The following is a 16866-nucleotide window of genomic DNA, read 5'->3' on the forward strand; positions in this document are numbered from 1 at the left end:
TCCAGCCCAGGTGTCTTTGAGCTCCTGCCCAGTTAGTACTCTGTGGTGCTTTGCTTTGCACCAGCATTCCTGGGTGGGGACAGAACCTCCTCCAGCTTCAGGAGCTTCCACTTACATTCAGAGAGCTCAGTTTCCAAACAGCAATGATGGAGAGAGAAGGTTCTGTTCCTTGCATTCCTTCCAACTACATCTTAATTACCACTTCTGCTTAAATTGTGAGCAGCAAGTTCAACCACTCTGCTAGTCTCCTAAGTGGCAAATTAAGACTAATTTAGATGGGCTTTACAGAGGGGCCTACATTTGCAGAGAGGAGAATGATTTGGTGTCCCCTGCTTGGATCCACAATCTGAAGGTCGTCGCCCCGTGAACAGGCAGCGGGCACGGGCTGTGCCTGGCCCGGCTCCTTCCTCTATCTGCCCAGCCCCCTTCCCTCAGCGGCTTCTCTGACACCACGCTTTATTTTAGACTCTTTCTAATGGTTTCTGGATTCAATTTGGTTGGACTTAGTTCAACTTGATTTGATTCCCATTTACTGAGTCTCTATGAAGCGCTGGAATAGGGAGAGCCATCTCGCTATTCAGAAAACCTCACTATTTTTTTTTTCTTTTCCGGAGAAGCAGGAAAGCAGCCGAGGGGGTCAGTGAGGTTGACGGCGCCCTGTGAATGATTTTGTTTGGGCTTTGGCAGCGATGTCTGTTCAGCTCAGTCTGAGGGTTTCTATTTATCAGCTCTGGCTGATTCGGCCTCACAGTACACAGCGCCAAGCGGGGCTCTGGGAGAGACATTCTGTGTGGGGCAGGAGTCTCTCCTACGGCTAAGACAGGCATGGTCTGCCGCCCACTCACACCGCTGCCTCTCTCTGGAACACTCTCGTCCTTTGTCCCCCACTTCATAAAGGTCTCTGCTCAAATNCAGCTCAGTCTGAGGGTTTCTATTTATCAGCTCTGGCTGATTCGGCCTCACAGTACACAGCGCCAAGCGGGGCTCTGGGAGAGACATTCTGTGTGGGGCAGGAGTCTCTCCTACGGCTAAGACAGGCATGGTCTGCCGCCCACTCACACCGCTGCCTCTCTCTGGAACACTCTCGTCCTTTGTCCCCCACTTCATAAAGGTCTCTGCTCAAATTCCACCTGCTCAGAAAGGCCTTCTGTGAGCACCCTTAATAGAGAAGACACTTCCCATCACTGACTAACCCCTTATCCTATTTTATCTTCACAGCACTTGTTATTACCTGATACTACGTATTTGTGTGTGTTTTCCTGAGAGGTGCAGTGAATTGGGGAACAAATGTCCTTCTAAGCCATGGGGAAGAGGGGAAGCCTTGGCAGGGCACTGTGGCAGCGCTCAGGGGGAGGAGGACAGGAAAGAACTGGCTTGGTCGCAGCTCCTGGGCTCAAAAGGTACCAGCTCCTTCTGTTGTACGAAGCTTTGGTTCAACTTCAAGGGGTATGGAACTTGTCAATGAAGCACTGCACGGCTGCAAGTTGGTCTTTAATATCATCTATTTATTTCTGTAGCACATCGAGGGCAGCACTGTGCTCCAAGCAGCTGCTGCTTCCTTTCTTGACTTAGGGGATGAGCAACTGACCCCTGGTCACCTGACTGTTGATGTCTCTGTGGCCCACGGCCAAGGGCTGTAAGTTTCCTGGAACTTGAAGGCCCTGGTCTTGGGGTTCCCCCTGTTGTTCCTCTATAAAAAGCATGGACAGGTGAGATGGCCCTGGCCAGCTTGCTGGAAGTTGGCCCATTGGGGCCTGGTCTCTGTGGATCCATCTGTCTATCTCTATGCATCCACCCATTGCAATTTCCTTGCTTATTTCCCTGAGGTCAGGGACTGTATCTTGCTCACCACTGTATCTCTAGTACTTAGTACACGTTAGATATTTTACAAATACTTGTTGAATGGATGAGTAGATGGATGGATGGACGGACAGATGGATGGATGGACAAATGGATGGATAGACAGGGACTCTCATTTCACCAATTTCTCATTTATCATGGGGCAGTATATCACCTGCATTCCTTGGCTCCTCCTTCTATTCCCCTTTCCAAGCTTCCTATCTCCTTCTGACTTTTGCTCATAGTCTTCCTTCAGCTTTGAGCCCACTTTTGCCAACCAAGATCCCATTCATTCTGCAGGCCCAATTTGACATGGGCCCTTCTGCATTATATCAAGTCTTCCAGATCTGAATGAACACACACACACACGCACAAACACACACACACAGTCTCTTGAGAGAAGGGTGTTTGTCTTGCTCACCATTGCATCTAGCATGGTGTCACGCTATAAATGCTTTTTGAATAAATGACTGAACAGACACCTGTATGGTGACACAGACTTAAATCTGCTTTGCATTTTCATTGGTTCTTTGTATATATATCTGAGTAGGTGAGCTTCTGAAGGTTAGGAACTAGATTTTATTCATCGCAGAACCTAGGCTAACTCATTGCTTCACTAATAATGACAATGTTAATAACACAAGCAGGTACCATTTCATGAACATCAACTAAGTGCCACACACTAGACTTTACCTATATAAGTTCATCTGCTCTTCACAATCACTATGGAATGGTTTTATCAGCACCCTTTCACAGAGAAGGAAACTACAGGTCAGAGAGACTGAACACCTAGCCAAGGTCCTTTGACTTATAAATGGAAGAGAGAAAATTTGAAACAGATATTTTGGACACCACCAGTTCTATTCTTTATCCCTTCTTAGGCTGCTTTCCCCTGTTGGGGTAGGAAGGGATATTATAAAAGTTATTTCAACGGAATGGATTTGAAATCAGTCAGGACATCTTCAAACAGACCTGGTGACTGCTCTGCACTGCCATCCCTCTACTTTTCTAGGTGTCGTGCTGCTGTCACTGCCCAGGGTTAGCAGCTCTTGAGGATGCTCCTACCATCAGCTGTAAGACCTTCTTTCCAAGTTCCCAGCAGTCCACCAGGACAACCACCCCACAGGGAGCCACCGCCCAATGGAGGTGGCAGAGTCCTCACCTGTCACGTAGTTCTTCAGATCCAGCTCATTGCTGAGAGGGTTGTTGCTCTTGAACATGTACAGGTTAAAGGGGGCCGGTTCCTTGCCTACATTTTTCCACATGGTATAATCGGGAGAGGTCCATCGTCCTGCCAGTACGTCATAGTCACGCTGCGTAAAGTGGACCAGCTTGGTCAAGGGGTCATAGAGGCCCCCGTGGAAACCAATGACCATCTGGAAGTCAGGGTTGGAGTCATAATAAATCTCCCCATAGGCCGTGTACTGCAACTGTTTGATCATGAGACCGTTGATGCTGAACACGGCCAGAGGAGTCCCTGTGTTATCCGAGGCAACATAGTACTCCTCCCCACTGCTGCTCTCCATGGCAAAGAGGTGACCTTGGAGGTCATAGTAGAGCGAGGTGATCTCCGAGTTGGAATGATTGTAGACGTGGGTGATGCGAGTCGGGTTGTGGAGGTCGGAGTAGAAGTACTGCAGGTGGTGGCCCAGGTTGGTCTTGTAGGAAGCCCGCCTCCCTACACCATCGTACCGGTATTGGATGCTCCACCCACTGGCCTTGTTGTAGGCTTTTGTTAGGAGGCCCTTGGAGTTGTATTCAAAAATGTCGGACCCGCGCTGGCACAGGTAGCCATCATCATCAATTTTGTACTGCACATCCCCAAGTCTGGTTATCCGATCCCGGAGGTCATAGCGCAAGGGCATAAGGCGCACACTATTGCCCGGGTTCAGCAGGTGGAGGTTCCCATTGAGGTCATAGCTGTAGCGCCAGGTGGGGCGGTCATTGACGGCCACACTCTGGAGCTGCCCATCCCCGTCATAGTCGTAGGTGTACTTTGTGGTGTTGGCGTAGGGCCCCAGTTTCAGTTCCCTCTTGATCACTCTGCCCATGCTGTCATACTGCACCGTCATCCAGTACATGAGGGACCGAAACATCTCATACTGGACTTCCTTGATCCGCCCATGGGTGTCAAAGTGTTTGCTGAGGGTCATCACGGCAGTGGTGATGATCTGGTTGATGTCATAATAGATAACTCCAAACTTGCCAAAGTGCTCCACCTTGCCAGAAATCTCATCATAGCGATACAGGTCAACGGGAAGGGGAGTCTCACTTATGACAGGCTTGATGCTTGCGATCCGGAAGCTGTTGTCATGATATGTGTAGTCAAACCTGGCGTTGACCATTCCTTCCTCGGAGAACCTGTAGATCTGCTTGTCCACGAGGGGGCCAATCTTCCGGTACCTGATGGTGCAGGAGAAGCCTCCACTTTGCAGGTTGACCATCTTCAGAACGCCGGTGGTCTCGTCATACCCAAAGGTGACGGCGGTACTGTCATAGACAATCTCCGATAACTTGGAGAGTTTCCCATACTTGTAGAACACCTGGCGCCCAGTGCCCAAAAAGGACGTCTTTAAGATGCGGCCGTCGTCACTGTAGTCGTAGATGACTGAAGCGTTGCTTTCAGGTGGGTTGTAAATGTTGCGGATGTAGCCAATGGAGGTGTGCGTGGACATGCTGTGCCGGGCGACGCTGGGCATGGTGACAGCGTGGAGACGGTCAGAGGAGTCATACTCAAATATATACTGACGTTGACTCTGAAGCAGGAGGACCATGGACTGGAGAAAGGAAAGGGGAAGGGAACACATCAGTTGCATCAGTTGGCTCTTAAGGATCAAACACTCAGAGTGACATGATTTATTCCTTTTCCCCAAATGTCAATTCAAAAGCCATGAAGGATGGGATTTCACAAGAGGTTAAATAGATTTATTTCACTGAGTGTGCCAATTCTGACCAATGCTTCCCAAACTTTAATGTGCATGTGAAATACCCAGGGATCTTGTAAAAAGGCAGATTCTGATTCAGTAGGTCTGGGGCAGGGCCTGAGAACCTGCATTTGTAACAAGATCCCAGGGGATGCTGCTGTAGCTCAGATGCACCACACTTTGAGTATCAAGGGCTTGCAGGGCTGAGGTGAGAGGCATGGAGTTTGCCCCAGGCTCAATAACAAGGAATCCTAAGGTTGTTTAGAAACGACTGCTACTGGCTCAGTAAGAGAGAGATGTGGCGACACACATACTGTGTTTTTGACACCCTAATTAAATCTACAGGAAAAGCACATTCTCTATTTAGAAGCCACTGCAAAGATGAAATAACTCAGAATCATTGATTCTTTTGGGGAAAAATGGCCTCAGCTAGAGGCAGTTGGGAGATTCTTGCCTCCCCTGGTCAACCATTCCAGTATTTTATGGCATAATGAGAACATTATTCAGGAAGGACCAAGGGGACAGCAGCCCCTTCTTGCAGAGAGGTAACAGCGTTGTCTGCATGTTATCATTGTAATGGGTTGACGAGGAAGGAAGACATGAACCTGTGCCAAGGGGAGTCCCAGTGAGAGGCCCAGGCTGAGCAAGCCCCTGTCTAATGACCAGGCGACCAGGGCTGCTCCAATCCGACCTTTCTTCCAACATGGAGACCTTGAATTTGGCACTTTCAGACACAGGGAATTATGTAGAGAGAATCTGCTGGCTGTTTCAGTCAAGAGGCCAAGTAGGTAGGACAGGGTTGCTCTGTGTACTTGAGTTTTAGGCAAAATTCCCTACCCGGGTGGCTTAATTTAGGACAAGGCAGAAATGACTCGCTGCATTTCCAATTCATAAGTAATGATTAGCCGTGCTGCCAATGGGATAATCCTGCCCACTTCAACAGCACTTCTTTTTTGGAGTAAAATCAGACAATCTGTCCTTTTGCCATTACTGAGTGTCTAGCACTTTTTTTTTTTTTCTTTTAATGGTAATAGTGCTGAGCTATGAATAACATTTTCCTTCTGATTTTCTCCTTCCCTGGGGAGGGCGGGAGCATGAGAGGAGCCCTTGGAGAGTGAAGGTAAAGATGTTAAAATGTCTCATGGCAAAGTGCATCAGGCTAGTTTGAAAAGAGCAGCGGGAATAACAGCAGGCCCCAGCTGACAGGGGTGACATGCTCACCCACCTTGTCAAGGTAGGAGTAACTCCACACTTTCCCGTCGGCGAACATGCGGGACACAATCCGGCCTTGCTTGTCGATGTCCGTCCTCTCGCTCATGGCCCCGCGCTGAAGGCCGGCCAAGCGCCCGTTGAAGAAGTAAGAGACGTTGACGGCTGCCAGCCCGCTGCTGGGGAGCCAAAGGAAGGGGCGGCCCACCTGGTCATAAATGATCCTCAGAGTGAACTTCCGGTGATCGTCATAGATCTTTTCTGTCCGAATATTCCGGTCATAGTCAATGGACAAGAGATTTCTTCCATGCACCTAGGAAAACACAATGAACAACCTGGTTTGAAAGACACCACCCAGGCATGCCAGCTTAGGCTTTTGTGGAGGACACGGCTGGCATGACCAGGGAATAAGTGGAGGAAGAAATAACCCTGAAGTTACTTAGAGTGGTCCTTTCTAAACTCTTTAATAACAGCATGGCACATAAAATGGTAATATTTGTATGGTGCACTAGAATATAGAAATGAGGCTGCTTATGGTTGGAGATGACGGTTCTGGGCATGGCTGCTATGGGCAGTTAGGTTGGTTGTGCACTGCACAATTACAATTACACATTGTAGAAAGTGTGAATGGTGGGAATTGCACAGTGCACAAATCATACAGCCACACACAGGAACCCTGGATTTTGGGGTTTTGACTGCTCTGTCTTGGCTGTCCTGGGAGCAAGAGAATTTGAGTATTTGCATACTTATAACCCTTTCTGGCACATCATTAGCTGAGAAGCTAATGATCTTTATTAACACATGCCATGATTTCTTAGAAAATCGTAAGTAAAGGCATCAAGAAAGGTGGACAGGAGGGTTTAGAAATCCATATTTTACAAAGATCTGGGAATAGAAAGGCTCATTCCTATACGACCTTCTTTATTCTAATATGTAGAGATAGATCTTGCCACACAAGTATCACTAGGGCTGAGGGAATTCCAACAAAGGGAAGAACTGATTTGCTTAGATTTGAAAGGAACAGTGGAACACATCAGATATAATTTAATATTTATTTAGAAGTTGATCTCATCAGAGAAGAAAGCCTGTCCCAGAAGGCAGAGCTGGTAGACTAGACTCTAGTTAGGGGCAAAAAAAGAAGGCCTCTCGTGATTTAGCTAGTCCTGAGTGTATGTCTGGAAGTGAATTGAAATGGGGCAGACTCGCCCAGACTCTTACAACATAATTGACTGCAAATCCAGATGTCCCTGGGGCAGCTGCTGATGGCGGGGGAAGATATAAACAGGCAAAAGGAAGAGACTTGAGAGATGTCTGGTACCTTCTCACCTTACCCTAACAATTCAACAGCACTTAATGGTAATGCTGATGGTGGTCACGATGATAATGATAACAATAACTTTAACATATGCTGAGGACTAATACATACAGGCATTGTGTTAGGCTCTTTGCATCCATTGTTTGAACTGATGCTCACAAAGACCATTTGACAAATGAGAAAACTGAGCAAGAAACAGAGAGGTTACATGTTTTGCTCAAGGTCAAACAGCAATGAAGTAGTAGGGTTGGTCTGGAACTTAAGTCTTCAGACTTCAACTCGTTAACCACTTAGACATTTAAATGGCATTACTGCTTCCTGTATAGTGCATCCATCCCTGACATGTGTTGAATGACAAAGAGACTGTAAAACATTTCCACAATCCTTGACGGCTCTGCATTGCAGCGTTTGGGGGAGACAAGGAGTAATTATAATATGACAAACACTTGTATTCTGGGGAACAGATTTGTGCCAGGTAAAAAAAAAATTACATTTTGCAGCTTCCTTTGGAGACAGGGGTGGACAAAAAGATGTAAGTGGTAGTTGGTGGCTAGGTCTTCTCAAAAATATCCTTAAAGGAAGCTGAGTCAGCTGAGAGGTAGGCAATCTTTTGTTTTCCCACTTTCCTCTTTTTCCTAGGTGAAATGTGAATGTGATGGCTGGAGCTCCAGCATTCACCTTGTGAATATGAGGTGACTTTGAGGCTAGAAACTGGATGATGGCTCATCCAGAGAAAAAGAGCCTAGGTCCCTGCTGACCTAGGGACCTTTACTGTTCATCCACACAGCCATGGATTGCTTACCTCTTATTAAGTCATAAGAAAGTAATAAGCCTATATTTTGATTAAGCTCTTGTTATTATTTTTTATTGAAATGTATTGATTATAGATATTTGTGGGATACAGAGTTGAATATCAATACCTGTGTACAATGTGTGATGAGTAAATCAGGGTAATTAGCATATTTATCATTATAAAACATAATCACTTCTTTGTGATGACATTTGATCTCTTCTCTTGTAGTCATTTGATAACATGCAGTAAATTATTAAGTGTAGATGCCTAGCTTGACTGTATACCCATAGAACTTATTTTTCCTGTCTAAAACTCCTGTTGTTACTAGCAGTTGAAACTAATCAAAACTGATACCAGTCCCTGATACTTTGACAGGTACTATACATACTTGATCCCATTTTAACTCTCACAACATAGGCAGAAACAATTTTACACATGGGCAATTGAGCCCAGTGGGGTCAAATAGCTAGACAGAGGTGGGATGTAAACCCAGGACTACCAGATTCCCCAAACCATTGCTGTTTCCAGGGAGGCATGCCAGAGAGAAGAGGACAGAACATCAAAACAGAACATTTAGAAAAGAGAATGCACCAAAGCATAGAGACAGGAATAAAGGTGGTGAGTTCAGGGAATTATAAGGTGATCCAACTGCAAGAGGAAGATTCCTGTAGACAAACATGCAGCAATTGGAAGAATAGTCAGGACAGCAAAGGGTGAGTGGTAGGATTTTTTAACAGGTCCAAAAGTTAATGCTGTCAGAATTATGGGGGATCTTGTTCCCGGATTAGAGTCCCTGTTTTTAAAGCAAACCACAAGCTGGGGTCAGAAAGATCATTTCCTCTAGAAACAGAAGTTTGGCCATATTGGGTTGCTTCACTTGGGACAACTGCAGAAGGCCACCATGATTCTCAAACCAGTGTGTTTAAGAATTTCACTTTGAGACCTCACCAACAGCGTGAATGGCTGTGGAAACAACGAGGAAGGATTTTCAGGGCTCTAGAGGCAATTGCTGGTGTCTCCCTACCATGCCTACTTATTTCCCATCCCCTTGGCCATCCTTCTCCTGTCTTTCTTCTTCCCTTTCCTTATTTTTTCCCTTTTTGCTTCTCTTTGCTCATATCATAGGGCCCCAGTGCATATATCATTTATCGGACCTCAACTCTCTGCTATGTCAGGCTGGGCGCCTGCTGTGGTTTGCAAGGATGAACAGCAACAGCAATGCATCCTGAGCACTTAGGACAGGCTTAGTGTTGTTCTCAGCACTGCCTTTGTTTTATCAAATTAATCCTCACAATGACACTCTCAGTCAAGCACTGAGAACCCATTATCATCCCATTTTACACACGAGGCATATACAGGTTTAAGGGACCTGCTCAAGTTTGCAAGTGGTGGAGCTGGGATCCCAACCAGAGCTTGCCATTTGCACCCCAAGGCTGTGCCTCCTCTTGGACCAGAGGCTGTTGGACCAGGGGCTCTCCATCACACATGCAACTCCAAACCACCTGGGATGCTTGCTCAAGGTACTGCTGCTGGGCTGACTCCACACCTGCTGAATCAGTCCCCCAGGGAATAGGGTCTGGGGGCTTCTTGATTTTTAAAAGCTCCCTGGGTGATTCTGATGCATACTCTTGGTTAAAATACACTCAGTGTGACATAAAGCCCTATTTTCAGTTACCTGGGAGACAACAACAGGTAAGTCACACATATAACCATTATATAATTGTATGTGTGTATACATGTGTATATGTATGTATATATGCTGTAAAATGTAACCATGGGAAAGACCAACATGTGAATCATACATACAGTCATGACTAGCATTATAACAACTATAGTTGTAAGATTAGTGTGTGAGGGGGCTAAGATCACAGAAAGAATTAAATACAAGCTGGACGAGCATGGAAGAGGGGTTTCCAACCCGAGTGCCACCATTTGGTACTTAGAACTGATGAGGCCTCTGACTCCTGGCCCAGGTGCACCAACCATAAAAAAGTAACAATGGGTGCTAACCATTAGCCATTGATAATTTAGGGTAGGGTTTTCTTACTCCCAAATTCCCCATGTTCCTGGGAATGGGATTTTGTGATAGCACTGGTTAGAGTTAACTTTTGAAACATGAAATTTCTATAAAAATGATCAGTCCTTCTAAAAACTAAATATGATAAATTCACTGGAAGCTGAGCCAAGTTGTGTAATCTAATCAAATATCTTTAATTATGAGGGTGCCACTTATAAAGAGGTGGTGCCTCAGCTGCGGGTGTGAGATGGTGGAGGGTCCAACAGGCATGCCTGGCACTTTGTGGGTACCTGCCCCCCAGTTTAGAGTGCACAGGAGCTTTCATTTAGCCATGCTGTTCTCTTATTCCGAATTAAATTACCCGTCTAGCAATATTTAAATTAACCTTGAAGCTTCCTGGAGAACATAAAAGTTATTTTGAATTATTTTCACTGCCAGGATCAGCACAATTCCCTTCCCAGCCAGCTCGGTAGGAATTCAGCGATAGAGAAACCAATTTTTAAATTAATACAATTTTGTATTTGTAAGGAAGCCATTATTTTTAATTATCGGGCATTTTCCTCAGCCTGGCTTCCCCAGTTAATAAAACTCTGCTATTTAGCATGGTTTTTATTTTTGCAGAGGGCAGACTTTGAGAAGTAGTTTCCCCTGTGGAATTTCCCCTCAGAATGTTTTGATCTCACCAAGCATATGCCTGTCACAAGGAGGCTCATAAAAAACCTAGAGAAAAGGAAACGCTGTCGTCAAAATGGCCCTGCTGGGCCTATAACCGGTGACTCTAACTTAGCTCTAGGGGCAATGACAGGAGCTGATGATTTGAAAAACATGAAGGAGGAAATTACACTGGGCTGGATCCCCTCCAGGAAATGGAATTACAACGCAGCAGGAGAGATTTCAGTTAGACGTACAGAAGAACCCTTTGCCTGTATTGCTTTGGGTGTGAGAAATCCAAAAAAGATTAGCAAGTGAGGTCACATGATTCTCCACGTCTGGCAATGTTTGAAAGCAGATGTGCCTGCCTTGGAGAGTACAGTTATTCTCCTAGAGGAAAAGCCTAGCCTAGATGACATCTTCATTTCCTTTCTGGGTCAGTCCCCTGGGATTTAAAAAGCAGCCCTCCCCAGCTCCCATATAACAAGACACAGCACTACATGGGGATCACTTCTTGTGCAGACCAAACAACTAGCTATAAATTTAATATTAGCTTAAATAATGCATCATTAGAAGGGTAAGCCTCTGCAAACACATTAAATAATGTATTCCCCAAGCAAACATTATTTTTGGATGACTTGCTATTTTAGATGAAGGTAAGGTGGGAAGGTGGAAAGACCCGAATTTGAGCTCCAGTCTTGACACTGATTAGCTTTGTCACTCCAAAGCCTTACCTTCGCTGTTCCTGCCTCAGTTTCCTCATCTGTAATGGCCTGTAAGCTCCAGGTGGGTGGGGACTTTATCTTATTTTTCTTAGTGTCCCTATTATTTTGGAAAGTGCTTGGTGCTCAATGAACATTTGTGAATAACAGGATTGTATTAGACTAAGTATAAAAATCTTGTCAACTTTGATGATCTAAAGTTCTAACATGGAAAACTGAAAATAGAAAATGTGACTAGGACACCTGTGATCTCCAAATATCTCAAAGACTTCATTCCAAAGAGCAATTAGAGTCATTCTGGAAGGCCCCTGGGAGCTGGAATTGCTAGACAGAGGTGGGAAAAAGTGGGTTTTCATGATGTCAACTTAAAATTCCACACATTCATTCATTTCACATTCACTGAGCACCTACCACTTGTGTGTGCTTGTTACTGTGATCAGCACTTAAGACAGAGCAAGACAGTCATGGCCCCTGCCCTTGTGGAGCTTACAGGTCAGAGGAGGATAAAGACAGGTGAGCCAACTAAAACATGAGTGCTGTAATGAGAGTAAGCACAGGGAAGAATCTATGGGCAGGGAGGAGGGTCACGGAGCCAGAACTGGGGCTGACGAGGACTGTTTCCCAGAGCAAGTGCAGCCTTGAAGTGGGGGCCTGAAGTAGGAGTAAGACTTCAACAGGTGAGGGCAGGAGAAGAGTCAGGGAGATTCCAGGTGGGGAAGTCAGCAGGTGGTGAACAAAGGTCCTGCACAGGCATAGAATTTCTATTTCCAGGTGATGCTGGGAGCATTCTCGTGAAGGTAGAGGGTTCATTGGTAGGGATGTGGCAGAGAAGGAAGCATCTGGTACAGAGACTCAGCCCAGATGACTGAATGGGCTGCACTTGTTATCCTTTGACCTGACCTAGAAAGCAGGTATGTTGTGTTTCCTAGCCGCCAAAAAGGCTCCAACTAAATGCTCCCTTAGCATTCACCAGTGGGTAAGTCTGTGGAAGACTTCCATATTTCTACGATCCTCACAAGGATCAATAAGTCCATGCCACCTTGAGCTTACCATCAGTTAGTGTAATCCAGCCACATGCACTCTTCTGCCAAGATACAGCAAACAGTTGCTTCTGCCTCCGGACCTTTGCACATGCTGGTGCCCTAGCATAGAAGGCCTTCCTTCCACCCCATTCCTGGAAAATGCCTACTTACTCTTTATTCAGTTCTCAGCTCAAATGTTATTTTCCCAGAGTGGCCTTAACTTAAATTATATATCCCTATTATCCCCACCCTATATTTTTCTTCATAGCACCTATCACAATTTCTTTATATTTTTTATACATTTATTTGATTGTTATTTGTTTTCCCTTGCTAATGCATAAGCTCCATTAGGGTCTTTCCACTTTTCCACCACACCATCCAAGACAGAAGTCACACAAAAGTAATGTTTGCTTGGGGAATACACTGTTTAGTGTGTTTCGGGAGGCTTGCCCTTCTAATTATGTGTTATTTGTGTTAATATTAAATTTATCTCAAGTTCTTCTGTCTGCACAAGTGCTGCTCACAAGGTAAGGTTGAGTCTTTGGTCTGTTTTGTTCACCAATATAATGTACACTCAGTGCCTAGTAAAGTGACAAGAACATAGTAGGTGTTTGAAAAATTAAATATTTGTTAAAAGTGAGTGCACTGTAACAGAAAGGAGCTGATGAAATTCAGGCCTTTATAATGACTTGTACGGGTTAGCAGACCTGCCTGAGTGGACTCCATGCACCCCTCTTCCCCACCTCACTCCTGCGTCAAGTGAGTGCACTGTAACAGAAAGGAGCTGATGAAATTCAGGCCTTTATAATGACTTGTATGGGTTAGCAGACCTGCCTGAGTGGACTCCATGCACCCCTCTTCCCCACCTCACTCCTGCGTCACTGTGACTTGCCACATTAGTAAATGTTAACACGTGCCAGTGTGTAATTGCAATGTCATATTAATTATATGGAAACTGAAACAAAATTACTAACTCCCACTTCTCTTTGGAATACTAATAACACTAATACCAATATCATGATGAAATACCAATAATACTAATACCAACATCAATTATCTTGGAAGCAATTTTTCTTTTGTTCTGCTACCTACACGTTTCTTGCTTTTGCCATCTCTATGTAAATCATAATCAGGAAGAAATATTCTAGGGGGTGGTTATATATTCCTTTTCAGAGAGAAGCATGCACAAAATCCACTTTAGGAAAGAGCAGAAGTTTGAAATCTTAATAGAAGGGGTCAATTTCTTTTCTCTTTTCCAAAAGCCTAGAAAAGAGGCTTGCTGGAGTGGAAGGCAGTAATGCCTTAACAGATCCTCAGAGCCAGGAGTTTGCCTTGTGATTAGGCTTTGGAAGGATGGAGGATGTAGAATATAACTGGGGTGTTTGTGTTTTAACCTACTACCTCTCCCTTTCTTCTTTGGGTGCAGCACCCTCTTTCTCTAAGGCTTCCCCTGTCTAGGTGATTTTACTAAGATGTCCATCACAAGATACAGGTGTGGGCATGTGACCTGGGCATGGCTGATCACATTACAGATCCCCATCTCTCGGACCAGTGATTGGCCCAGGGATGTGAATTCCATCTGTGCCAGGCCAATCATAGTTCTTCCACAGGTTTTTTTTTTTTTTTTTTTTTTTTTTTTTTTTTTTTTTTTTTTTTTTTTTTTTTTTTTTTTTTTTTTTTTTTTTTTTTTTTTTTTTTTTTTTTTTTTTTTTTTTTTTTTTTTTTTTTTTTTTTTTTTTTTTTTTTTTTTTTTTTTTTTTTTTTTTTTTTTTTTTTTAACAGAGAAATGCTGGAGGAGGTCCTTTCCTTCTTCCTCTGGGTTCACTAAGCTGAGATGATGCAAGCCTGAAGTTAACTTTGGCCAAGTCTGCCTGACCCCCCAATATGAAGAGGTTTTTGGTCTAGGAGAACATTAGGCCAACTGCCAAGAGAAACACTGCCATGAGATGGAAGGGAGCTGTGATAGAGAGAGATGCCAATGTGATGACATCTTGGAGTCTCAGGCCAGCTCCTCTCTGTGGTGGCCCGTTATGTGAGACAATGCTTGCCCTTTTTATTAAGCTAGTTTGAGTGCACTTCCTGTCTTCTGCAGTGGAAAGATCCTGGATAGATACAGAGACAATGTGTTTGCTTGGGGTTGGGGGAAAGGGACATTTACACACTAAGCACCATCAAGGAGGAGCCTAAAGAGGGCATGGTCATCACCTCTTCCTTTGTTGCCTGTTATCTGAGTACTCACCACATGGCACTTGTCACCAGGGATAGAGTGGTGAGATGGTCCCTGCGTTCATGGAGCTTACAGATGCTGTGATACAGCTGCTTCATATATTTTTGAAAAACCAGAGAGAACAGAGAAAGGCGTGGAGGGTATGAGGGGAGGGGTTGGGGGGCTCTTTTAAATGTGATTCTTGAGAAGTCCTTGGGAGGTATAATGAAAAATCTTCCCTTTGCTGAGTTTGGGCAGAAACAAAGAGACTAACCCTCCAAATTTTCGCCAATGCATTTATAAAGCTGTTGGTGGAAGGGCATGGTCCTGGTCCACCCATCCGCAATCTTACATTTCCCTAGCCTGTAAGAAAGAGCCATTGACATTTTCCTCCACTAAGAGATGTCTCTGACTGGAAGATTGCGGGAAGAAAGGGTACCTAGGTGGGTTGGAATTTCACCATGCACTGTTTTATCATGATGGCTTCATTGAGATTCCAGCTCTTCTCTGGACCCCAGGGATGCTCAGAGCTTGGGCCCTTACCACCCTCAAATGGGTAGACCCCCAGGAGTTTGCCAGTTCCTGGGAAAAGTGAGGCCATTTGCTTCAATACATGATATCCTCAGGTGCTGCCCCACTGATTCTCTCCAGATTCCTTGTTTTCCATGGGGAGCCATAATTATATGGTGTTGGGTAAATGGCTGCATTTCATTCAGTTTCATTTATTTTCATTCTGTTTCTTCCTCATTCCAAGAGGCAGAGCTGGGGTCACCAGAATCTGACACCTCTGTCTTGGGTTTCTGCTCCCAGCCTCTATGCCTCCCACAGCCCAGCAAGGCAGCCCTCTAACCTTCCCGGTCTATATGATCATGGGGAAGGTCCCTCTAAAGGTCAGCATCGCACAGCACTCCTGCTAGTTGCTGAATCCTGTTAACTGTATGTACTAAGTTTCTCAGATCTCTCCCTCCCCCTTCTCTGTCTCTTCACTGCTAGTGATTTAGTTTCTTGTTGAAACAGCCTCCCTGTTGTCCATCTCCTCCTATCTTGTCCCCTTCCAATCTGTCTTCCTCCACACCTGAGGAAGCAAGAGAGATCTTCCTAACGCTCCACATCTCAGCACATCAGGTTGCTAACTCAGCCCTGGTACAGCTCCCCGTGGTCCTCAGGATAGCAGCCTAGTGTAATATACCCCGCCACGCGTTGCACCTGGCCAACTTGCTCTTTCTCCGTGCCACACTATATAACACATCCACCTCTCTTTGGCCACACGCAGCTACTCAAAGTTGTCCGAGATGCCATCCCCCATTTGGCCTCATGGACTCTTCACAGGTGACGTTCTCTGTGTGGTCACCTCCTTCCCGTATCTTTGCCTGGCTAATCGCTACTGTTCTTCAGAACTGATTCCAACTCTTCTGTGAAGCCCTTCCTGATCCCTTGTCCACCTGAGACCTGCTCAGCATGACAGAGACTCTGCTACATGTTCACCAAATCTTTTTTCATTTTCTTCTTCTTAGGCACTTGGAAAAGACAGCATTTTCCAGGCTTCCTCACAGTTAAGTTGAGTCCACCTGACTGTGTTCCTGCCAATGTAGGTGGAAGTGATGCGTGCCATGTCTGGGCCTGCTCATATATCAAAAATCAATTACACAGCCCTGAAATCCAGTCATTAAGGATTTGGCTACTAATCTCATTCCATTTTTGTCTTTAGGAAGATACTGCAGCTTGCAACTTTGCAGATACCAACAGAGGAAGAAAAACATGGGAGACTGCTGATAACCTAATGTGAAGAATTAAACTCCAACTAGACAAAGGCAGAATCTTAATATGGAGTGGTCTGGCTCTGCGGGGAGGTCACCTGGGCTGGCTGGATTTCAATCCAGTAACATGGAAAAAGTTAGGACCCAAGTTTTGCAGACGCTGAGCCTTCTACTCTCAGGAATTCCAAATATTTGTTAAATTCCACCTCATCTTCCTAGTGCTTGCCAAGATCTGCAATTATTTTAGTTATTTATTAGCTTACTGATTAACTGCTCCTCTCTTCAACTCCCCTTCCCCCAATGTAAGATGCAGGAGGGTAGAGGCTTTGCACTGTGTGACGTATAGCTTACGTGCATAGCACAGTGCCTGATCCCTTGTCCACCTGAGACCTGTTCAGCATGACAGAGACA

The 16866-nt window shown here is 45.2% G+C and overlaps 1 protein-coding gene across 1 annotated transcript in view; it reads right to left on the reverse strand.

Moving 5' to 3' along the window:
- The window catches only part of TENM2 (teneurin transmembrane protein 2), a gene marked incomplete at its 5' end in the record, with an annotated part of 173606 nt that overhangs the window by 12205 nt on the left and 144535 nt on the right, over positions 1-16866 (reverse strand). Inside the window, 2 exons of the mRNA XM_008572405.1 lie at positions 3002-4616; positions 5989-6285. Of these exons, the coding sequence (XP_008570627.1) occupies positions 3002-4616; positions 5989-6285 (1912 nt within the window). The remainder of the gene's footprint in view (positions 1-3001; positions 4617-5988; positions 6286-16866) is intronic.

This window comes from Galeopterus variegatus, unplaced genomic scaffold, assembly GCF_000696425.1.
Source record: "Galeopterus variegatus unplaced genomic scaffold, G_variegatus-3.0.2 Scaffold780, whole genome shotgun sequence".
In the NCBI taxonomy this organism is placed as follows: Eukaryota; Metazoa; Chordata; class Mammalia; order Dermoptera; family Cynocephalidae; genus Galeopterus; species Galeopterus variegatus.